The sequence below is a fragment of the Peromyscus californicus genome, unplaced genomic scaffold (genome assembly GCF_007827085.1).
Source record: "Peromyscus californicus insignis strain IS unplaced genomic scaffold, ASM782708v3 Scaffold_15__1_contigs__length_86483966, whole genome shotgun sequence".
Classification (NCBI taxonomy): domain Eukaryota; kingdom Metazoa; phylum Chordata; class Mammalia; order Rodentia; family Cricetidae; genus Peromyscus; species Peromyscus californicus.
The window spans coordinates 66588027-66605054 of NW_026294447.1; the positions used below are offsets into that span (position 1 = coordinate 66588027).

Sequence of the window (17028 nt, forward strand, 5' to 3'; positions counted from 1 at the left end):
AAACAAGAGGTCAATCAAAATAAATCTATTAACTAAGAGTTAGTCAGAACTACATAAAGTCGAGTGTCAGACAGCTTTACTGATGAAATCCCGCCCCCCCAATATATATAATTGTTTGTTTGATTGTTTTTTAGACAAGGTCTCTCTCTACAGCCCTGGCTGTGCTAGAACTCACTATGTAGACCAGTCTGGCCAAAAACTCAGAAGAGATCTGCCTGCCTCTAGGATTAAAAGCATGTACTACCATAACTACACACACACACACACACACACACACACACACACACACACACACACACACACCACCAGCTTTTCAAAGACTTGTTCAAAAAATAAACCTGCAGGGAACACTTCCCAATTCATTTTATGAGACCAATATTATCAACAACAAAAGAATACTCAAAAAAAACGGAGACCAGCACCTCATGGACACAGAGGAAAAGGACCCTCAACATCAGCAAACTAAGCAGTGTGTGGTGGCACATGCTTATGGTGCCAGGATTCTCCGGAGGCATAGGCATGAAAGACTGTGAGGCTGGCAGAAAAGGGAAGTGGGGAGGAGGAGAAAAAAAGGGGCAGCAAACTAAATCCCAGTCACCTATAAAAAGAATTATACGCCATGACCAGGAGGATTTTACCATAAACATGCAAAAATGATGACTTGTAACAACTACTTATGTTACAAACTATACAGAATTTTCTTAAAAATTCATGATCATTCTAACAAATGCAATGAAGTGTTTGACGTAAAAATCCTTCTGTGATTAAAATGAGGAAGAAAAGAGCTTCCTCAACTTGATCCAGGGTTCTAGAGCTAGAGTCATATTTAAAGAGTGACAAACTAGATGACCCCCCCTTCAACCAACCAACCAACCAAACAAACAAACAAAAACCAAACAAACAAACAAAAACCAACCAAACAAACAAAAACCAACCAAACAAAAACCAACCAACCAACCAAACAAACAAAAACCAACCAAACAAACAAAAACCAACCAACCAAACAACCAGACAAAAACCAAACAAACAGAACTCCTCCAGAGTGGAAAAAGACACAGAACTATTTCTAGTCACAGATATACTATAATTGTAGATATAGAAATCATTTTTCTTTTATATAGTATATTTTGATGTTTTCCTCTCCTTCAACCCTCCTAGAACTCCCCCATCTCCTTATCCAAACAACTTTATGTTGTCTCTCTCTTTTTCAAAAGAAAAAAAAACGACAAAATTAAAAATCAGAACAGGCAAAAGACCAACAAGACAAAAATTGCCACAACAAAAGAAAGTGAAATAAAAAATAGAGCTAGTTTTGTGTTGGCCAACTATTCCTAGGCATGGGGCCTGCCCTGGAGTATGGTTGATGTATCCACTAACACTCCATTAGAGAAAACTGATTTTCCCTTTGCTAGTGGCTATCAATTACAAACAGCATCTCAGTTAGGGACAGGGACCCCATGTCCACTCCCTTCTCTCAGTGCTGCAACCCTATCTGGCTTGAACCTGTGCATGTTGTCAGTCTCTGTGAGTTTATGTGTGGAAGATACTGTTTCCTTGGACTCATCCACCACCCCTGGCTCATGCAGTCTTTCTTCCTCCCCTTTCATACATACCCTGAGTGGGAAGGGGAGGAGTTTGATAAAGACTTCCCATTTAGGACCGAGTCCTCCAAAGTTTCTCACTCCCTGCACACTGTAAAATTATGGATCTGTGTTAATTCCCATCTACTGCAAGAAGTGTCTCTGATGAGGACTGACTGATGCACTGACCTATGGGTATAGCAATATGTCATTAGGAGTCATTTCACTGCTATGCTCCTTTAGCAGAAGAGTAGTAGTAAAGTCTTCCCTTAGGCTCATGTCCTATCTAGTCTCAGATTCTTGGCCACTTCATCAGTTGCAGGTATGGGTTCTATCTCATGAAGAAGACCTTAAATACAATTTTTAAAAAGTGGTTGATTGTTCCTATAACATTTGTGCCCCTATTGTACCAGTGTATCTTACAAGCAGGTTGCAGGGTTTGTAGCTGGGTTATCTATTTCTTGCATTATGCAAAATATTTTCTAGTACCATGAATGCTAATCAGTAGGAGTGAAGCTTCTTATTAGGTACCAGTATGACTTTTACATGTTTGATGGCGTAAATATTGTCTTCAGAAATAGGGTCTTATAAATTATAAGTTGTGGAGAGCAACCAATAACATCGGCAATAACCTGTGATGTTTGGGGGATTCGATAGAACCCGTTTGGTAAATTACTCAAAAAGATGTAAGCCTGCGAGCACCAGTATGCACCCATTCCTAGCACTGAAGGTATTACTTAGTGGCATAAGATGTCTAGTTGGGGCATTGTCTCCCCTATTATTTAGTGACTCCATTTAAATTCCTTTCATATACGTATATATTTAGGAAGCTTCTACAGTAGTAGGTTTCCATGTTTCTTCAAATGGCCTTTAGTGTTAGTTGTCCCTCCCCATCTCCTCTCCTTACTCTTCCTTCCCTATTTAATCCTCCTATTCTAGTGGCCCCTCTATTTCTCCATAGCTTTAATTTATCTCTCCTTATGTGGGAAATTATCTCTTCTCCCCTGGTCCCTTACTAGGTACTTAACTTCTGTGGTTATTTGGATTGTAGCATATATTTTGAAAGCTTAACGCTAACATCCACATATAAGAAAGAACATATGATATCTGTCTTTTGGGATCTGGATTACCTTACTCAGCATGATTTTTTTCTAGCACCACCCATTTACCTTCAAATTTCATTTTTCTTAACAGCTCAACAATATTCCACTGTGTAAAGGTACCATATTCTCATTATCTATTCATCAGCTGATGGACATCTGGGCTGTTTCCAACTTCTGTCTATTATGAATAGAGCAGCAATAAACATAGACGAGCAAGTGTCTCTGTAGTAGGGTATAGTCTTTTGGGATATAAATGCCCAGGAGAGGGATAGCTGGATCTTGAAGTAGATCAATTCCTAGCTTCCAGAGGCATCTCCACACTGTTTCCCATAATGGCTGTACAGATTTTCACTCCCACCAGCAACAACCCCTTTCCCTGCATCCTCACCAATGTGAGTTGTCATTTGTTTTATTGATCTTAGCCATTCTGACCAGTAGGAGATGAAATCTCAAGGTGGTTCTAATTTCCCTGATGGCTAAAGATGAACATTTTTAAAAAGTGTTTCTCAGTCATTCGTGCTTCATCTTTTGAAAACTCTGTGCTTAGTTCTGTACCCCACTTTTTAATTGGGTTATTATCTTGATGTTCAGTTTTTTAGTTCTCTATATACTCTAGATACTAACCCTCTACTGGATGTATGGCTGGCAAACTGTCTGAATGACAGTGTCCTTTGCCACACTGAAGCTTTTCAGATTCATGAGGCCCCCTGCATTTTTTTTTTTAACCATTTCATTTGTGAATTCTGCTTGCATGTCTGTCTGTGTATCTCCTGCATGACTGATGCCTGCTAAGACCAGAAGAGGGTGTTGGATTTCCTCGAACTAGAATTACAGACAGTTGTGAGCTGCCATGTCTCTCCAGCCCCGAAGTCCCTTTTGGTCTTATGTACTATCTGTGTTCTGTTCAGAAAATCCTTTCCCATGACAATGAGTTAAAGCCTATTCCATGCTTTCTCTTCTATCAGATTCAGGATATCAAGTCTTATGTTGAGATCCTTGATCCACTTGGAGTTGAGTTTTGTGTAACGTGATGAATACCATCTTTTTTCCAGTGTGTATTTTTGGTTTATAGAAATCTTCAATTTTTAAAAGATGTGTATGAGTGCTTTGCCTGCATATATGTCTGCATACCACATGTGTGCAAGTGCCTACAAAGGCCAGAAGAGAGTTTCGGATCCCCTGGGAATGGAGTTACAGACAGGTGTAAGCCACCATGTGGGTGATGGGACTTGAACCTGAGTCCTCTGGAAGAGCAGCCAGTGCTCTTAATTGCTGAGCCACCTCTTCAGTCCAGTAGATATAGAACTCTTAAGCAACCATTAAGAAAAGCACAAGAAGAAATCATCAACATTCCACAATATAAGATCAGTACACAAAAGCCAATGTGATTCTGTACACTTAGAATGAGAAATAAAAAAAATGGCTTCATTTATAATAACATCAGGAAGATTTAACAGAAATAAATTTAACAAATGCTAAGCTTACACTCTAAAAAAAAATCACAAAATACTGATGAAATAAATTAGCAAAAATCTAAATAAACTGAAAGGTGTTCTTTGTATGACCTGAAGACCCAATATTGTTGTCAATATCCCCAAACTGACCTGCAGTTTCACCTCAATTCCCATCAGAATACCACCTCCCATCTCTGTAGAAACTGACAAGCAATGCTAAAATTCATACAGAATCCCTAGTGTTGCTAAACACTTAAAGCAATTTTGAGAAATGGAAGCTAAGACCATTCAAGAGGGAAAAGAAACTTCAGTAAATTGATGCTGGGTGTACCTTTCCTTCACATCACATCAGAAAAGGGAACCAAGAATTATTATATCTAACTCTCAGAGTAAAATCTGTAAAACTCAAAAACAAAACTATGAACATTCATTAGATTTGGCAATGGATTCTTCAACAAGACATAAAAAACAAAAGCAAACAATGGAGAAGAAACAAACAAAAAATTATACTTCAAAAGATTTTGAGCTTTGAAAGACATAATCTTGACAGTATATGGTCATTCTACACATTAGGAAACGATATCTCCAAATCATGTCCTAGTGAGATCTTATACCCAGAATATATATATAAAGAACTACTCTTCAGTGATTTTGAAAAATGATTGCAATTAAATGTGGAAAAAGGATATAAAAACACATTTCTCCAAAGATACACAAATGATCAAAAACCACATGAAAAGATGATCAACTAATCACTAAGAAAATTTCAATCAAAACCACACCTTGATATCACTTTCAGACTGAGTATTAAGCTGACTTTAAAAAACAAAAAAAAATCAGGTAATGCCAAAGTCTAGCAATTCTACAGAGAAACTGGAACCTTCTTCATACAGTGCTGGTGGGAATATAGAATGGTGCAGCCACTTTAGGAGATAGTGTGGCAGTTCCTTAAATGGTTCAACAGTCACCACACAGCCTGGCAACTCTATTTCTACACACACACACACACACACACACACACACAGAGAGAGACAGAGACAGAGAAATAAAAACTGAATGTCTGCCTGCACACTTTTATATACATGTATACACTGGTCATATGGTCATAATGGTCAATAAAGAAAGAGTTCTGCTGTCTATCAAGTGATGGGATAAACAAGTACTACATATATACTAAATATTCCACACAATGGAATATTATTTGTTCACAGAAGAAATGAAGTATTGATTAGGCCATCAAAAATTCAAATACTGTATGATTCCACTTGTATGAAATGTCCAGTATAGTAAAATCTATAAATACAGCAATCAGTTTAGTAGAACTGAGGAGTTTGAGGGACAGAACTTTTTTTTGAAGATGACAAAAGTGGTTTAACACACTGTGGTGACAGCTGTATAACTGACTGATTACAAACTACTGCACTGTATACTGCAAACAGGCAAACAGCACGGAACAGGAGTTAGTTTGAAATCAATAAAGGTGTTCAAAGTTTTCACCTAATAAAGGAAAAAAGAAATTCATTTCTTAAAAATTATAAAACACAAAGCAGAGGACTGCTCCTCAAACAGCCCAACTTAACAACACTGCATTCCAGCTTCTGTGAGAGAATGCTCAGGAGGCTCCAGTGACTGGAGGTGGCCAATGACTGCTGAACACTCCAGAGAGCCAGGGTGAGAACGGCAGTTACCTTCCTTCTCCTTCCCTACAATTAGGACAGGAGCAGGCAACTCTCCGAAGCCTTTTGCCAGGCTGCACCTCTGCGTCAGAGGTCTGCTGGCCTTGCTGCAAATGCACTTGTGTGAGTTGGTCAGGACTAACAGCACCTATCGTAGCATTAGCAATCCCTCCAACTGCCACCGTTACAGGAGCTATCGTAGCTTGCTGGACTTTCACTCCGTCCTGTCCTTGCTGCTGACCTAAAAGAGAAAGACAGAAAAACAGAGCATCAGAATGCTTCCTATTCCTAAAGAAATGATGAAAAAAATTCATATGAACATTTTCAAGCTCTAAAATGTTTTCTTTTTGTTTGTTTTGTTTTGTTTTGTTTTTTTTAGCAATGCACAAAGAACAAAGGGGTTAATGATTTATACCAAGCTAATCCTTCCAAAACATACACTATTTATTTTAGGGACTCAATTTGCTCAATTTGTCATTTTCCAGCTGCTGGGATTATATATAAACATAACCACTTGACTGTGAGGACTCATGAGATACCTGAAAACACTGATCCCTAGATGGAAAATGCTATATAAATGCAAATCATTATTACTTACAGTCAACAATATTATCTCATATGCCAAGAAAATACAGGAATAGCCGGGTGGTGGTGGTGGTGGTGCATGCCTTTAATCCCAGAGCAAGGTGGATCTCTGTGAGTTTGAGGTCAGCCTGGTCTACAGAGCAAGATCCAGGACAGGCACCAAAAACTACACAGAGAAACCCTGTCTCGAGAAACAAACAAACAAACAAACAAAAAAATCAAAAACAAAAAAAAAAAAAGAAAAGAAAATACAGGAATAAAAAAATCCTAGTGAAAGGATTAAGAATTAGGGACATTTCTCATTTCTAAACAAACAAACACCTCCTTACTGATGACAACTTTTGTTTTATTTTTTAGTATATAACAGAATTAAATGTCTTATTACTTTAGTCTTTTGAAACAGGGCATTGCTACATAGCACAGGCTGGCCTAGAGCTCACTACTTAACTCAGCTAGCTTCAAACTCACTATCCTTCTGCCTCACCCTCCTAAATGCACAGATTACAGGCATACCATCACCACATCCATCCTAAGTGGTTTAAATGCAAAATCAACAATGACGTACATATAGTCACTACAGCAAACTTAATTTTTTTTTAACTTTAGTCTTTTCTTATACTTTTATTTTTAATCCTTGGGCCATGTCTCAGGTATATACTAACTTTGCTTCCTTACTAGGAAAACTAAGAAAAATGTATAATATGACAGTGTTGTGGGATATTGGTACACGATATGAAGATGTATTTGCTGTGATTGGTGTAATAAAAAGCTGAATGGCCAATAGCTAGGCAGGATGTATAGGTGGAATTTCTGGAGACAGAGAAGACTGGGAAGAAGAAGGCAGAGTCGCCAGCCAGACACTGAGGAAGCAGCATGGGCAGTATGCAGAGATATGGTAAGGAGCCACATGACAGAACACAGATTAAAATAAATAGGTTAATTTAAGTTATAAGAGCTAGTGGGACAAGCCTAAACTAAGGCTAAGCATTCATAATTAAATAAGAAGTCTTTGCGGGCAGTGGTGGCGCACGCCTTTAATCCCAGCACTTGGGAGGCAGAGCCAGGCGGATCTCTGTGAGTTCGAGGCCAGCCTGGGCTACCAAGTGAGTCCCAGGAAAGGCGCAAAGCTACACAGAGAAACCCTGTCTCGAAAAACCAAAAAAAAAAAAAAAAAAAAAAAAAAAAAGAAGTCTTTGTGTCCTTATTTGGGAGCTGGTTGGTGGGACATAGAAAGACTCGCTACATAAGGTGTCCAACGTGGAGGCTTGAATATCCACAGAGGGCCTGAGAAACGGTCTCTCAGGTAGGGTAGGCTTGGTGTACAGAGGCAGGGCTCTTTTAAAGAGGCCCTGCAGTGCAGCAGAGCACTTGAGCAGCCAGTGTGCTAGGTAAAAATGCCTGCCACATCATGGACACAGCAGCTTCCCAGGGCTGGGGCAGTAAATGTGCTGGCATGAAGCTAGACTCTGAGGGAACTGAAAAAGGAGTGGGGCAGAGAGAGCAGCTGGCGTGGCCATTTCAGGTGTGTCTCACAGTCAGAGCATGCTGGGGGCACATGGTAAAGCAGGCCAGACCAAGAAAACCTTTAAACAGATACAGTAAAAAATGGGTATGGACAGTCATTAAAAATAGTTTAAAAATAATAAAGTAAAATCTTGAGTAAAGTAATAAAAAGAATAAGCCGCATAAAGATGGGAAATACACAGGGTGTCTAGATCCTGTATGGTACTTTGTTGACTTTGAATTTAAGCTCCAATGTACAAAAAACAATAGCTGCTGAGAGATACTGAATTATTGAAACTGGCAAATTAAACCAACATGCTGTGAGATGTCTTTCTGTATGCTGTGAATATATGTTGCTCTGATTGGTTGATAAATAAAGCTGCCAGCTTACAGACATATCCAAACAGATACACAGAGAGAAGCGAGGAGAAGAGAGATGCCAGCTGTCGCAGCCGTGGAAGGAGCAGCAAGATGCCAGCAGACCGGTAATGCCACAGCCATATGGCAACTTATAGATAATAGAAATGAGTTAAGTTATAAGAGTTATCTAGCAAGAAGCCTTGCCGTAGGCCAATGCAGCTTTATTATCAACCCCACGCCTGGAGGAACATGGGAACACGGGGCAGGGGTGGGGTGGGGCATGGGGGGAGAAACCTTCCAACTACATTTGGCGCCCCAACATGTCGGCTCGAGTTTCCACCTAAAACCTGAGAGAACTTAATAAAAGATTCTAAAGTGGAGTCAAAACCAGCTTCCTTACTTCATGTCTCATGCAGGCCGGTACAGAGATGCTGAAGCATTCAGGCTTGAGTGCAGCACTGCAGATGTCCGCCTCGGTACAGAGCTGTCTCCAAGCTGCACAGCATGCTGCATGGTGGATTTAGCCTTTACTCATACAGACAAAAAGGGTTTATGGGCCAGCTGCACGCTACCTGAAGGGATCATGAACCCTAGAGTTGGCGGGATAAGCTTGACTCTCCTGGGTACCTCTGCCATGTTGGGAAGCTGAAGTGGGCAAAGTCCACAGATTCAGATGGATAAACCTCTAAATGGTTTTTTACATTATATGTAAAAATACATGTAGGCTTGGAAGAGAGAGGAAAAGGAGGATAGACAGTTATATAAAGAAACAGATAATTTTAAAAGCGATAAAAATAATATAAAAAATAAGCCATGTAAAGATAGAAATCACACAGAGGATATGGATTATATTGTCTTTGGGATTTTTAACTACAATAAGACATTTGATTATAAAGGCTGCTGAGTTAAACCAATATATATTTTAAAGGTATCTTGACTTCAAAATTTGTGTCTAAGGATACGTTGCTTTGGAAAAGAGGTTCTGCTTTTGTTTCCATAGGAGATGAGAACCTATGGATTGCTTCCAGACTAATACAGTTTGATCAGCCAAGACCTCCTGAAAGGTCTCCCATAACCATGGCCCAGATGATCCAACATTCAAAATCAGCTTCAAAGCAACTGGCTGAGACAATCCATCCTCACAGACTACTACAGTCAAGATTTAACTATAATTCTTAATTTTCTCAGGATACCCATAAGATTACCAATGCCCCCAATCAGCAGAAAATAATAGGAGAAGCTACGCCCAAATTCCCAAAATATTATTTATAAAAAACTGTTTATTTTTATTTGAAGGGGGTTGATTATAAATGCAATCTCTTTCTAAAGAAGAAAAGGGATATTATAGATATGATAGGATGAAAGGGTAGATTACTGAATCTACTTTTAAAGAACAACAACTTGTTTAAAATGTTTTACATTGCTATAGATTTTAGTTTATTACAAAGTTAAAGTTAATTTTGTTATTCTGTATGTAAATTTCTACTCTTTTTTAAGGTATGATTTTTATGCAGCTCATTTAAAATTGTAACATATAATTAAGAAATACAGATTATAGTCATCTAAGATAATCAAACTTATAGTCATGTTAATTAAATTGTTTAGGTATATAAAGGGATATTTCAATTAGGTAGGTAATCTTCAAAGACTTCAAAGACTTACAGAATATGACATTTAAAATGTTTTAAAAACTTAGACTTTCTGGACAATGAGACATATCTGCTCCTGGCAGCACTGATTTACTTCAAAGGGGAAGATGGGCACTGAAGACACTCCATATGGAGTTTATCTTCTTCTTAGCACAAAATGGGCTGTTGGGCAAAGAACTACTCTTGCCTGGACTGCTTGACAGTATGTTATATAGACTGGACATATAGGACCCATGGAAAAATGACCCCTAAATTTTGCCAAAACAAGGCGAGATGGTCCTTCAGGTTCCTGCTTCACAGAGGAGACTGCCAGATATTCTACAGGACACAGGGAGGAGAGACTAAAAAACTCTAGGCCTATAGGCCCCAACGTTAAAGAGAAACTTTGGGTGACTGTCAAGGCAGCCAGCTGTTTCTGTCATTCGAGAATTTTCCAAGTTGCTTATAATGCACTTCTTGTTTACTTAGGTAATATTATATCTTTCTGGGGTCTTTGATGTAGTTGAAGACTAAATAGTTATAATTTTCCTTGGTTATGATAAAAGATAAATTAGATATGAGACCTTAAGACTCACAAATATAGGACAGATTATTTTCTTTAATTTTGTCAAATACAAATAGACTAGACATTATAAATGTAATTCCTGCTTGATAACTGTTCCATTATATGTAATTTTACTATGTTAAAGTTAAAACCTTCCTTTTTGATTAGATAGAAAAGGGGAAGTGCTGTGGAATGTCTTTCTGTATGCTATGAATATGTGTTGCTCTGATTGGCTGATAAATAAAGCTGCATTGGCCTATGGCAAGGCAGTTTAGAGGCAGGTGGGAAATCCAAGCAGATATGCAGAGAGAAGAAAGGAGAGAGATGCCAGCTGCCACCGTGGAAGGAACAGCAAGATGCCAGCAGACCAGTAATGCCTGGCCATGTGGCAACTTATAGATTAATAGAAATGAGTTAAGTTATAAAAGCTAGCTAGCAAGAAGCCTGCCATAGGCCATACAATTGGTAGTTAATATTAAGCCTCTGAATGATTATTTTAAAAGTGGCTGAGGGACTGTGGGGCCAGGTGACACCAGAGAAAGCTTCCGGCTACACCAACCTATATATTTTAAGAATGCCTTCACTTCAAAATGGAAGTCAGAAAATATGCTGCATTGGGGGAGAGGTTATGTCTTTGTTTCCACAGGAAGCAAAAAGTTATGGTTCTCCTCAAAATTGATGAATATCAGATTTGATTGGGGGAGACCTCCTGAAAATCTTGGCTACAGACATAAAAGAAGTCTACAGGACAGGTGATGTATATGCTAATCCCTCTACATGGGAACAGCTCTAAGACTGGATGAGACATGATAAATCTTGTTGGCTACAGAGTCCTCATGACTTATTATTACATGCCATCCTTTCATATGGCATGGATAGAGATTTGGTTATGTAGTCCAAAAGGACTTATAAAGTTGACAGATGCCTTTTACCTGCATCATATTTCAAACATAGAACAAAAAAATCATCTTTAGCTGACTTGTGTGCACATTCCATACTTGTGTTAACACGGATATATATGCTACCTTTGAAAGTTTGTGTTTTCAGAACAAAAGGACCAGACATCAATGAAAACAAGTATTCCAGGTGATCCAGCCTCTCAGAATGCCTCTGTTGCAGTTTCCTCAAAATTCTGCATCTAGAACTACTTCAAAGCTGCTACCTGAGATGATTCAGCCTCACACACTTACTTCAGCTAGGACTTCAGCCCTAAACTTTCCCATCACACAGAGACTGGACAACAAATAATACAGCTAGCTCTCCCAGGACTTGACCATTATCCCAATTTTCAAAGAGTCCCCTAAAGATGCTGTCTCCCTCAGATAACAGGAAGCAATTTTAAGAATACAATGCCCACATTCCCAAGAGGTTAAGGTGAATGATTTTTGGTTGTTCAGTGGGTTATGGGTGTTTGTCATCATTTAGGGGGATTGGTTGCAAATTCTTACTGGTAATGGTTAGGGAGGAAACTAAGCAATGGAGGTTAGATTCAAAGATATCTCTCTCTGAAAAAAAGGAGATACAAGAATGACAGAATAAAAGGGTGGATTATTAAATCTACTTTTAGACTAAAAAGCAACTACTAGTCTCAAATATTTTACATTGGTATTGATTTTTGTATAGTGATACAAATTTAAGGTTATTTTTGTTACAACATACTGTATATATGTTTCTACTCTTGTTGAAGGTATTGTACCTATGCAGCTCCTTTAAAAATGTCATGTAAAGTTCTAGTCCTTGAAAGCTATTATTATAAACCATTTAGGATAATTAACAAACACAGGTTAGTAGTTAGTCATCTACAACAATCAAATTTGTAGTCATGTTAGATATGTTTTCAAGATCATAGAGATATATTTCAGATAGATAGATGGTCTTTGAAAACTTCAGAAACCTACCGAATATGGCATTTAAGATGTTTTAATAACATTGGCTTTCATGACAGTAAGATACGTCTGTTCCTGGCAGCACCAATTTACTTCAAAAAAGAATAATGGGGATTGAAGAACCTCCATATGGAGTTTGCGTTTACTGCAGCAAAGTTAGTTACTGGGCAAGAAACTGCCCTTGCCTTGACTGGCAACAGTATACTGTCAAACTAGACAAGCAGAACACAAAAGAAGGCAACGGCCAAACTTTGCCAAGACAAGGTAGGACAGTCCTCCAAAAATTTCTTGTTTCACAAAAAAAGTCTGTCAGATATTGTAGGCCTATAGGCTGAAGAAGGATGCCCCAATGTTGCAGAGGAACCTTGGGTGACTGTCCAGACAGCCAGATGTTTCTGTCATTTCTATAGTTTTGGAAGTTGCTTGCTCTCCACTTCTTCTTTATTCAGGTAATATTATATCCTTCTTGGGTCTCTGATGTAGTTGAAGTCGAGATAGTTAAAGTTACAGTTTTCCTTGTTACCAAATTCAGAAAAGCAACTCACAAAGGAGTTATAAAGTACATAAGGCTGAGAGTCATAAAAGCTTAAATTGTTTAAGAAAATATTTTGAGGTCTGAAAGATAGTTTTGGGTTGATAATACAAGTTGGGATAGAAAACTGTTTAGGTAAAAGAGTTTGGGCTCACTAAGATAGGATAAATAATAAAGTACTTTCTCTGAATTTGCCAAATACAAATGAACTGGACATTGTGAATGTAATTGTTTTAATTAATTCTTACCTGATAATTGCTCTTATTGTATATAGTTTTACTATGGTAGAGTTAAAACCTTTCCTTTTTATTTAGACAAAGATGGGGAACTGTGGGATATTTGTACATGGTGTGAGGATGTATTTGCTGTGATTGGTGTAATAAAAATCCGAACAGCCAATAGCCAATAGTCTGGGGACAGAAAAGACTCTTGGAAGAAGAAGATGGAGTCGCCAGCCAGACATTGAGGAAGCAGCATGGGCAGTATGGAGAGATGAGGTAATGAGCCACGTGACAGAATGTAGATTAAAATAAATGGGTTAATTTAAGTTATAAGAGCTAGTGGGACAAACCTAAGCTAAGGTCAAGCTTTCATAATTAATAAGAAGACTCTGTGTCATTATTTGGGAGCTGGTTGACAGGGTAGAGAAAGACTCCCTACATGACAGAACTATTTGTATGGCTTGACTTTATCCTACAGTATAAATTGATATGCCTTATGACCACCTCTTTCCCCATATTTGATTCATCATGTAAACAGACTGGAAAGAAAACATCAATTTATAAGAGATCTACCTCAGAGATTTGATAGAAGGATAATACAAATCCATCACTATAGTTCATGGCACAGAACTGTTTACAACACGTTAGCTATTGTCCCCCTTAGCCACTGAGTTGAGTAGCACTACAAGGATACACTTTGCTAGCAGAAACAAATGTAGGGTAAAATAAAAGTGCTTATTTTAAAACTGCATTTGTGGTACTTTAAATGGAAAACTGAAAATCACCAAGTAAGAAATACCACCTTTTCTCAACAAATGAATCCCTGTCTGACTCTCCCATCCAAATTAATCTCAACCTCTACTGTGAATCTGCAGCCCTTTGACTCCTTAGGGGCGCCCATGGCTAAAACACAACACAGCCATCCTTCAGCATCTACAGGAGTTGATTTCAGAACTCTCTTCTCCATCTAACACAATATGCTAAAATCTACAGATGCTCACGTCCCTTACACAAAATGGCATAGCTCTGCATAGTCCCTATACACAACATCCTCCCATTAGTTTAAATCACCACTAGTTTACTTCTAACATCTAATACAACCTATGTAAGAAGTTGTAATATTGTATTCTTTTTTTACAGTCTCAGAAGTTGCTGGGTGTGTGGGGGGCACACACCTTTCATCCCAGCCCTCAGGAGGTAGATTTCTTTGAGGTCACAGCTAGTCTGGTCTACACAGTGAATTCCAGGACAGCTAGGCCTGCATAGTGAATCCCTGTCTCAAAAATAAAAACAACCCACAAAAAAGTTAGCCAAAGTCATAAAATTGCATCCCTTGCCCCAAATACTTCATCTGTGGGTTGGTTATATTTTAGGATTGAACCTGAAGACACAGTAGGCTGAATGTAAAATACGGACTTTGTTAGGAAGGGTTTCAGGAAGTTCACAATGTCTTTATCTTTGAATCAACACATAATGGTAAAGTGACCCAAGTGAGGCCCCATCTGTGAAGTCACCATCACACATTCAGGGACTCTTGTGTTCTTATCCCAAAGCAGTCACCCCAACCCCCATAAATTCATCTCTTACTGACTTCAAGAATCATTTCTGCAAAGTATTGTGGTGCATGCCTTTAATCTCATCATTAAGGAGACAGATCTCTGTGAGCTGGACGCCAGCCTGGTCTACATAGTAGTTCCAGGGCATCCAGTGTTACAGTGAAAGAGAGGGATTTGTGGTGTGTGTGTCTGTGTGTCCCTCCATACACACAGGCACACACACTATTTCTGGGGCTGGGGATGAAGCTCAGTAGTGAAGTGCTTGCTTCCCAATGCACGAAGCCTAACATTCAATCCCCACTGCTAGCCCCCACCCCTCAGAAAGAAACAGGACACTTCTGATGATCAAGCTGGTTTTTTATGGGTAAAATCTTATATTGTAAACCAATATACAAATACAAAATATAATTTACAATGCCTCAATGTATGTTGAATATTTACAAGTTTTAAATATTCCATAAAAGATCCTGTAAGTATGACCTTAGCTAACCAAACTACTTGTGTGCCTAGAATCACAGTAACATACAGCAAGGAAACAAATATCTCTGGAAACAGAGTTCTTTCTGAACAGGTGCTTTACAAAATCTCTATAGCATGGAACCCAGGGAAGTGCAAGTAGTTCAAGATGGGAGGCATTCTTTACATCCCCTGAAGACTTGAGATAGTCTAACCACAAATTTCTAGCTATCATTCACACAACAGTTGTTCACACCTTTCAGGCTGTAATGGTATCAAACATGACCTCCATTATCTTACGAATTGCTTAAAGACCCCAGAATCCTTAGAGCTCTTCACCATGACTTTGACAAACTCCATGAGCCTCCACATTATGAGCATTTCCATCTGTTCAAGGTCTATACAACTTGAATTCTGATGAATAATATAAAGCAAAGTATACTTGGGTTTAATATTTAAATCTAGTAACATCCTTCATCTAGATGTATTTCCCAGACAATTAACATTCAATATACTGCCTTTATTTCCACTATCCAGTAAGCCACCAAACTCTAAAGCAGGACATGTGCAAGCCAACATCTCAGTCCTCACCTTGTTTCAGTCTTTCCTTGGCTCAGTATGCTCCTTATTCTTCTGGCCCTAAACAATTATAGTGTTCCTTTTTGTAGGGACTTGGCACATACTCTCCAGCCTGGTTAGGGGTGCCTCTGCTATTCGAAGATAGTTGACTCTTTAGTGATATTCTGGTTTTAGTTCAAACCTCCTTTCTTTAGAAATGCCATTCCTAATCATACATCTGAAATGGTTCCTCTTCAGTCTAATAATTACCTACCTAGTTTTGTTCATCTTTGTTTTTTCTATCTTTTCTTTTCTGTTTTAGCCGACTTGTTTTGTATTTGGTGTGTGCACACACAGCACACACATGGAAGTCAGAGGAAAACACTGGGTGTCCTGTTCTATCACTCTACCTTATTCTCTGGAGACAATGTCTCTCACTGAACCTAGAACTAAGTGGCCATCAGCAAGCCCTAGCAATGCTCCTGTTTCTGCCCTGACCTCAGAGCACTGGGGTTACAGTGCACAAACACACCAGCATTTTTATGTAGTTGCTGGGAATTTGAACTCAGGTCCTCAAGCTTGTGCAGCCATCTCCCTAGCCTCTTACCATACTTCTACATGTTGAGTTCCAAAAAGCAGGTAAGTTATGTTCACTGTTCACATCTCTAGGACCAGGAACAGAACCTAACACATAGCCACTCAATAGGACAGGGTAATAATAAAGTTTAAATGCCCCATTTTGGTCAATGATAGTCCTACTGACTTATGCACTTCAATACATCATTTTTTAGCTGTTCCTACATATTGACTTCTTGGACTAATCTCACTAGATCATGATCCATCGGCTTCAACCTCTCATTTGAGTTCTAAGATTCTAAGTGCAAGTCAGCAAGCTAAACTTAGACTACTATCCCCTCAAAAAACCTATTGCATCCAATGACCGTGGAGTTAAAAGAGATACTGTAGACTAAAGACATGTTAAGTGTATGCTGTTTCTGTAACTATAGTTCAGTTACAAGCACCTATGTCAGATGCTTACCAAACAGCTATATTACTCCAGTTTCAAGGGATTCAAACACCCTGTTCTGGCCTCCAAAGGCATTGCACTAAGGTGTGCAACGCATGCCCCAAGATAATTAAAAATAAAATCTTTTTAAAAATGAGAGGGTGCTACTGCATAATAACTATTTCTTTTATCTTTTTCTATTAGCATTATTATGATCCTGCTAATACGTGTCTCTGCCAGTCTAGGTAGACCCATCCAGGAGGTGAAGGGGGGAGAAGAATGAAATAAAAAACATTCAAAGGGTGTGTGGTAGTTTAAATGTAATTGGCCTCCATAAGCTCTGCCGAGTGACACTATTA

At 38.7% G+C, this 17028-nt stretch overlaps 1 protein-coding gene across 3 annotated transcripts in view; it reads right to left on the reverse strand.

Moving 5' to 3' along the window:
• Window positions 1-17028, reverse strand: part of Sp4 (Sp4 transcription factor) — a 69715-nt gene that overhangs the window by 19027 nt on the left and 33660 nt on the right. For 2 of the 3 annotated variants that reach the window (XM_052739201.1, XM_052739202.1), the window contains exon 4: window positions 5826-6054. The exons of the other annotated variant lie outside the window; for it this stretch is intronic. In XM_052739201.1, coding sequence (XP_052595161.1) covers window positions 5826-6054 — 229 coding nt within the window. The remainder of the gene's footprint in view (window positions 1-5825; window positions 6055-17028) is intronic. 3 annotated transcript variants of the gene reach the window in all.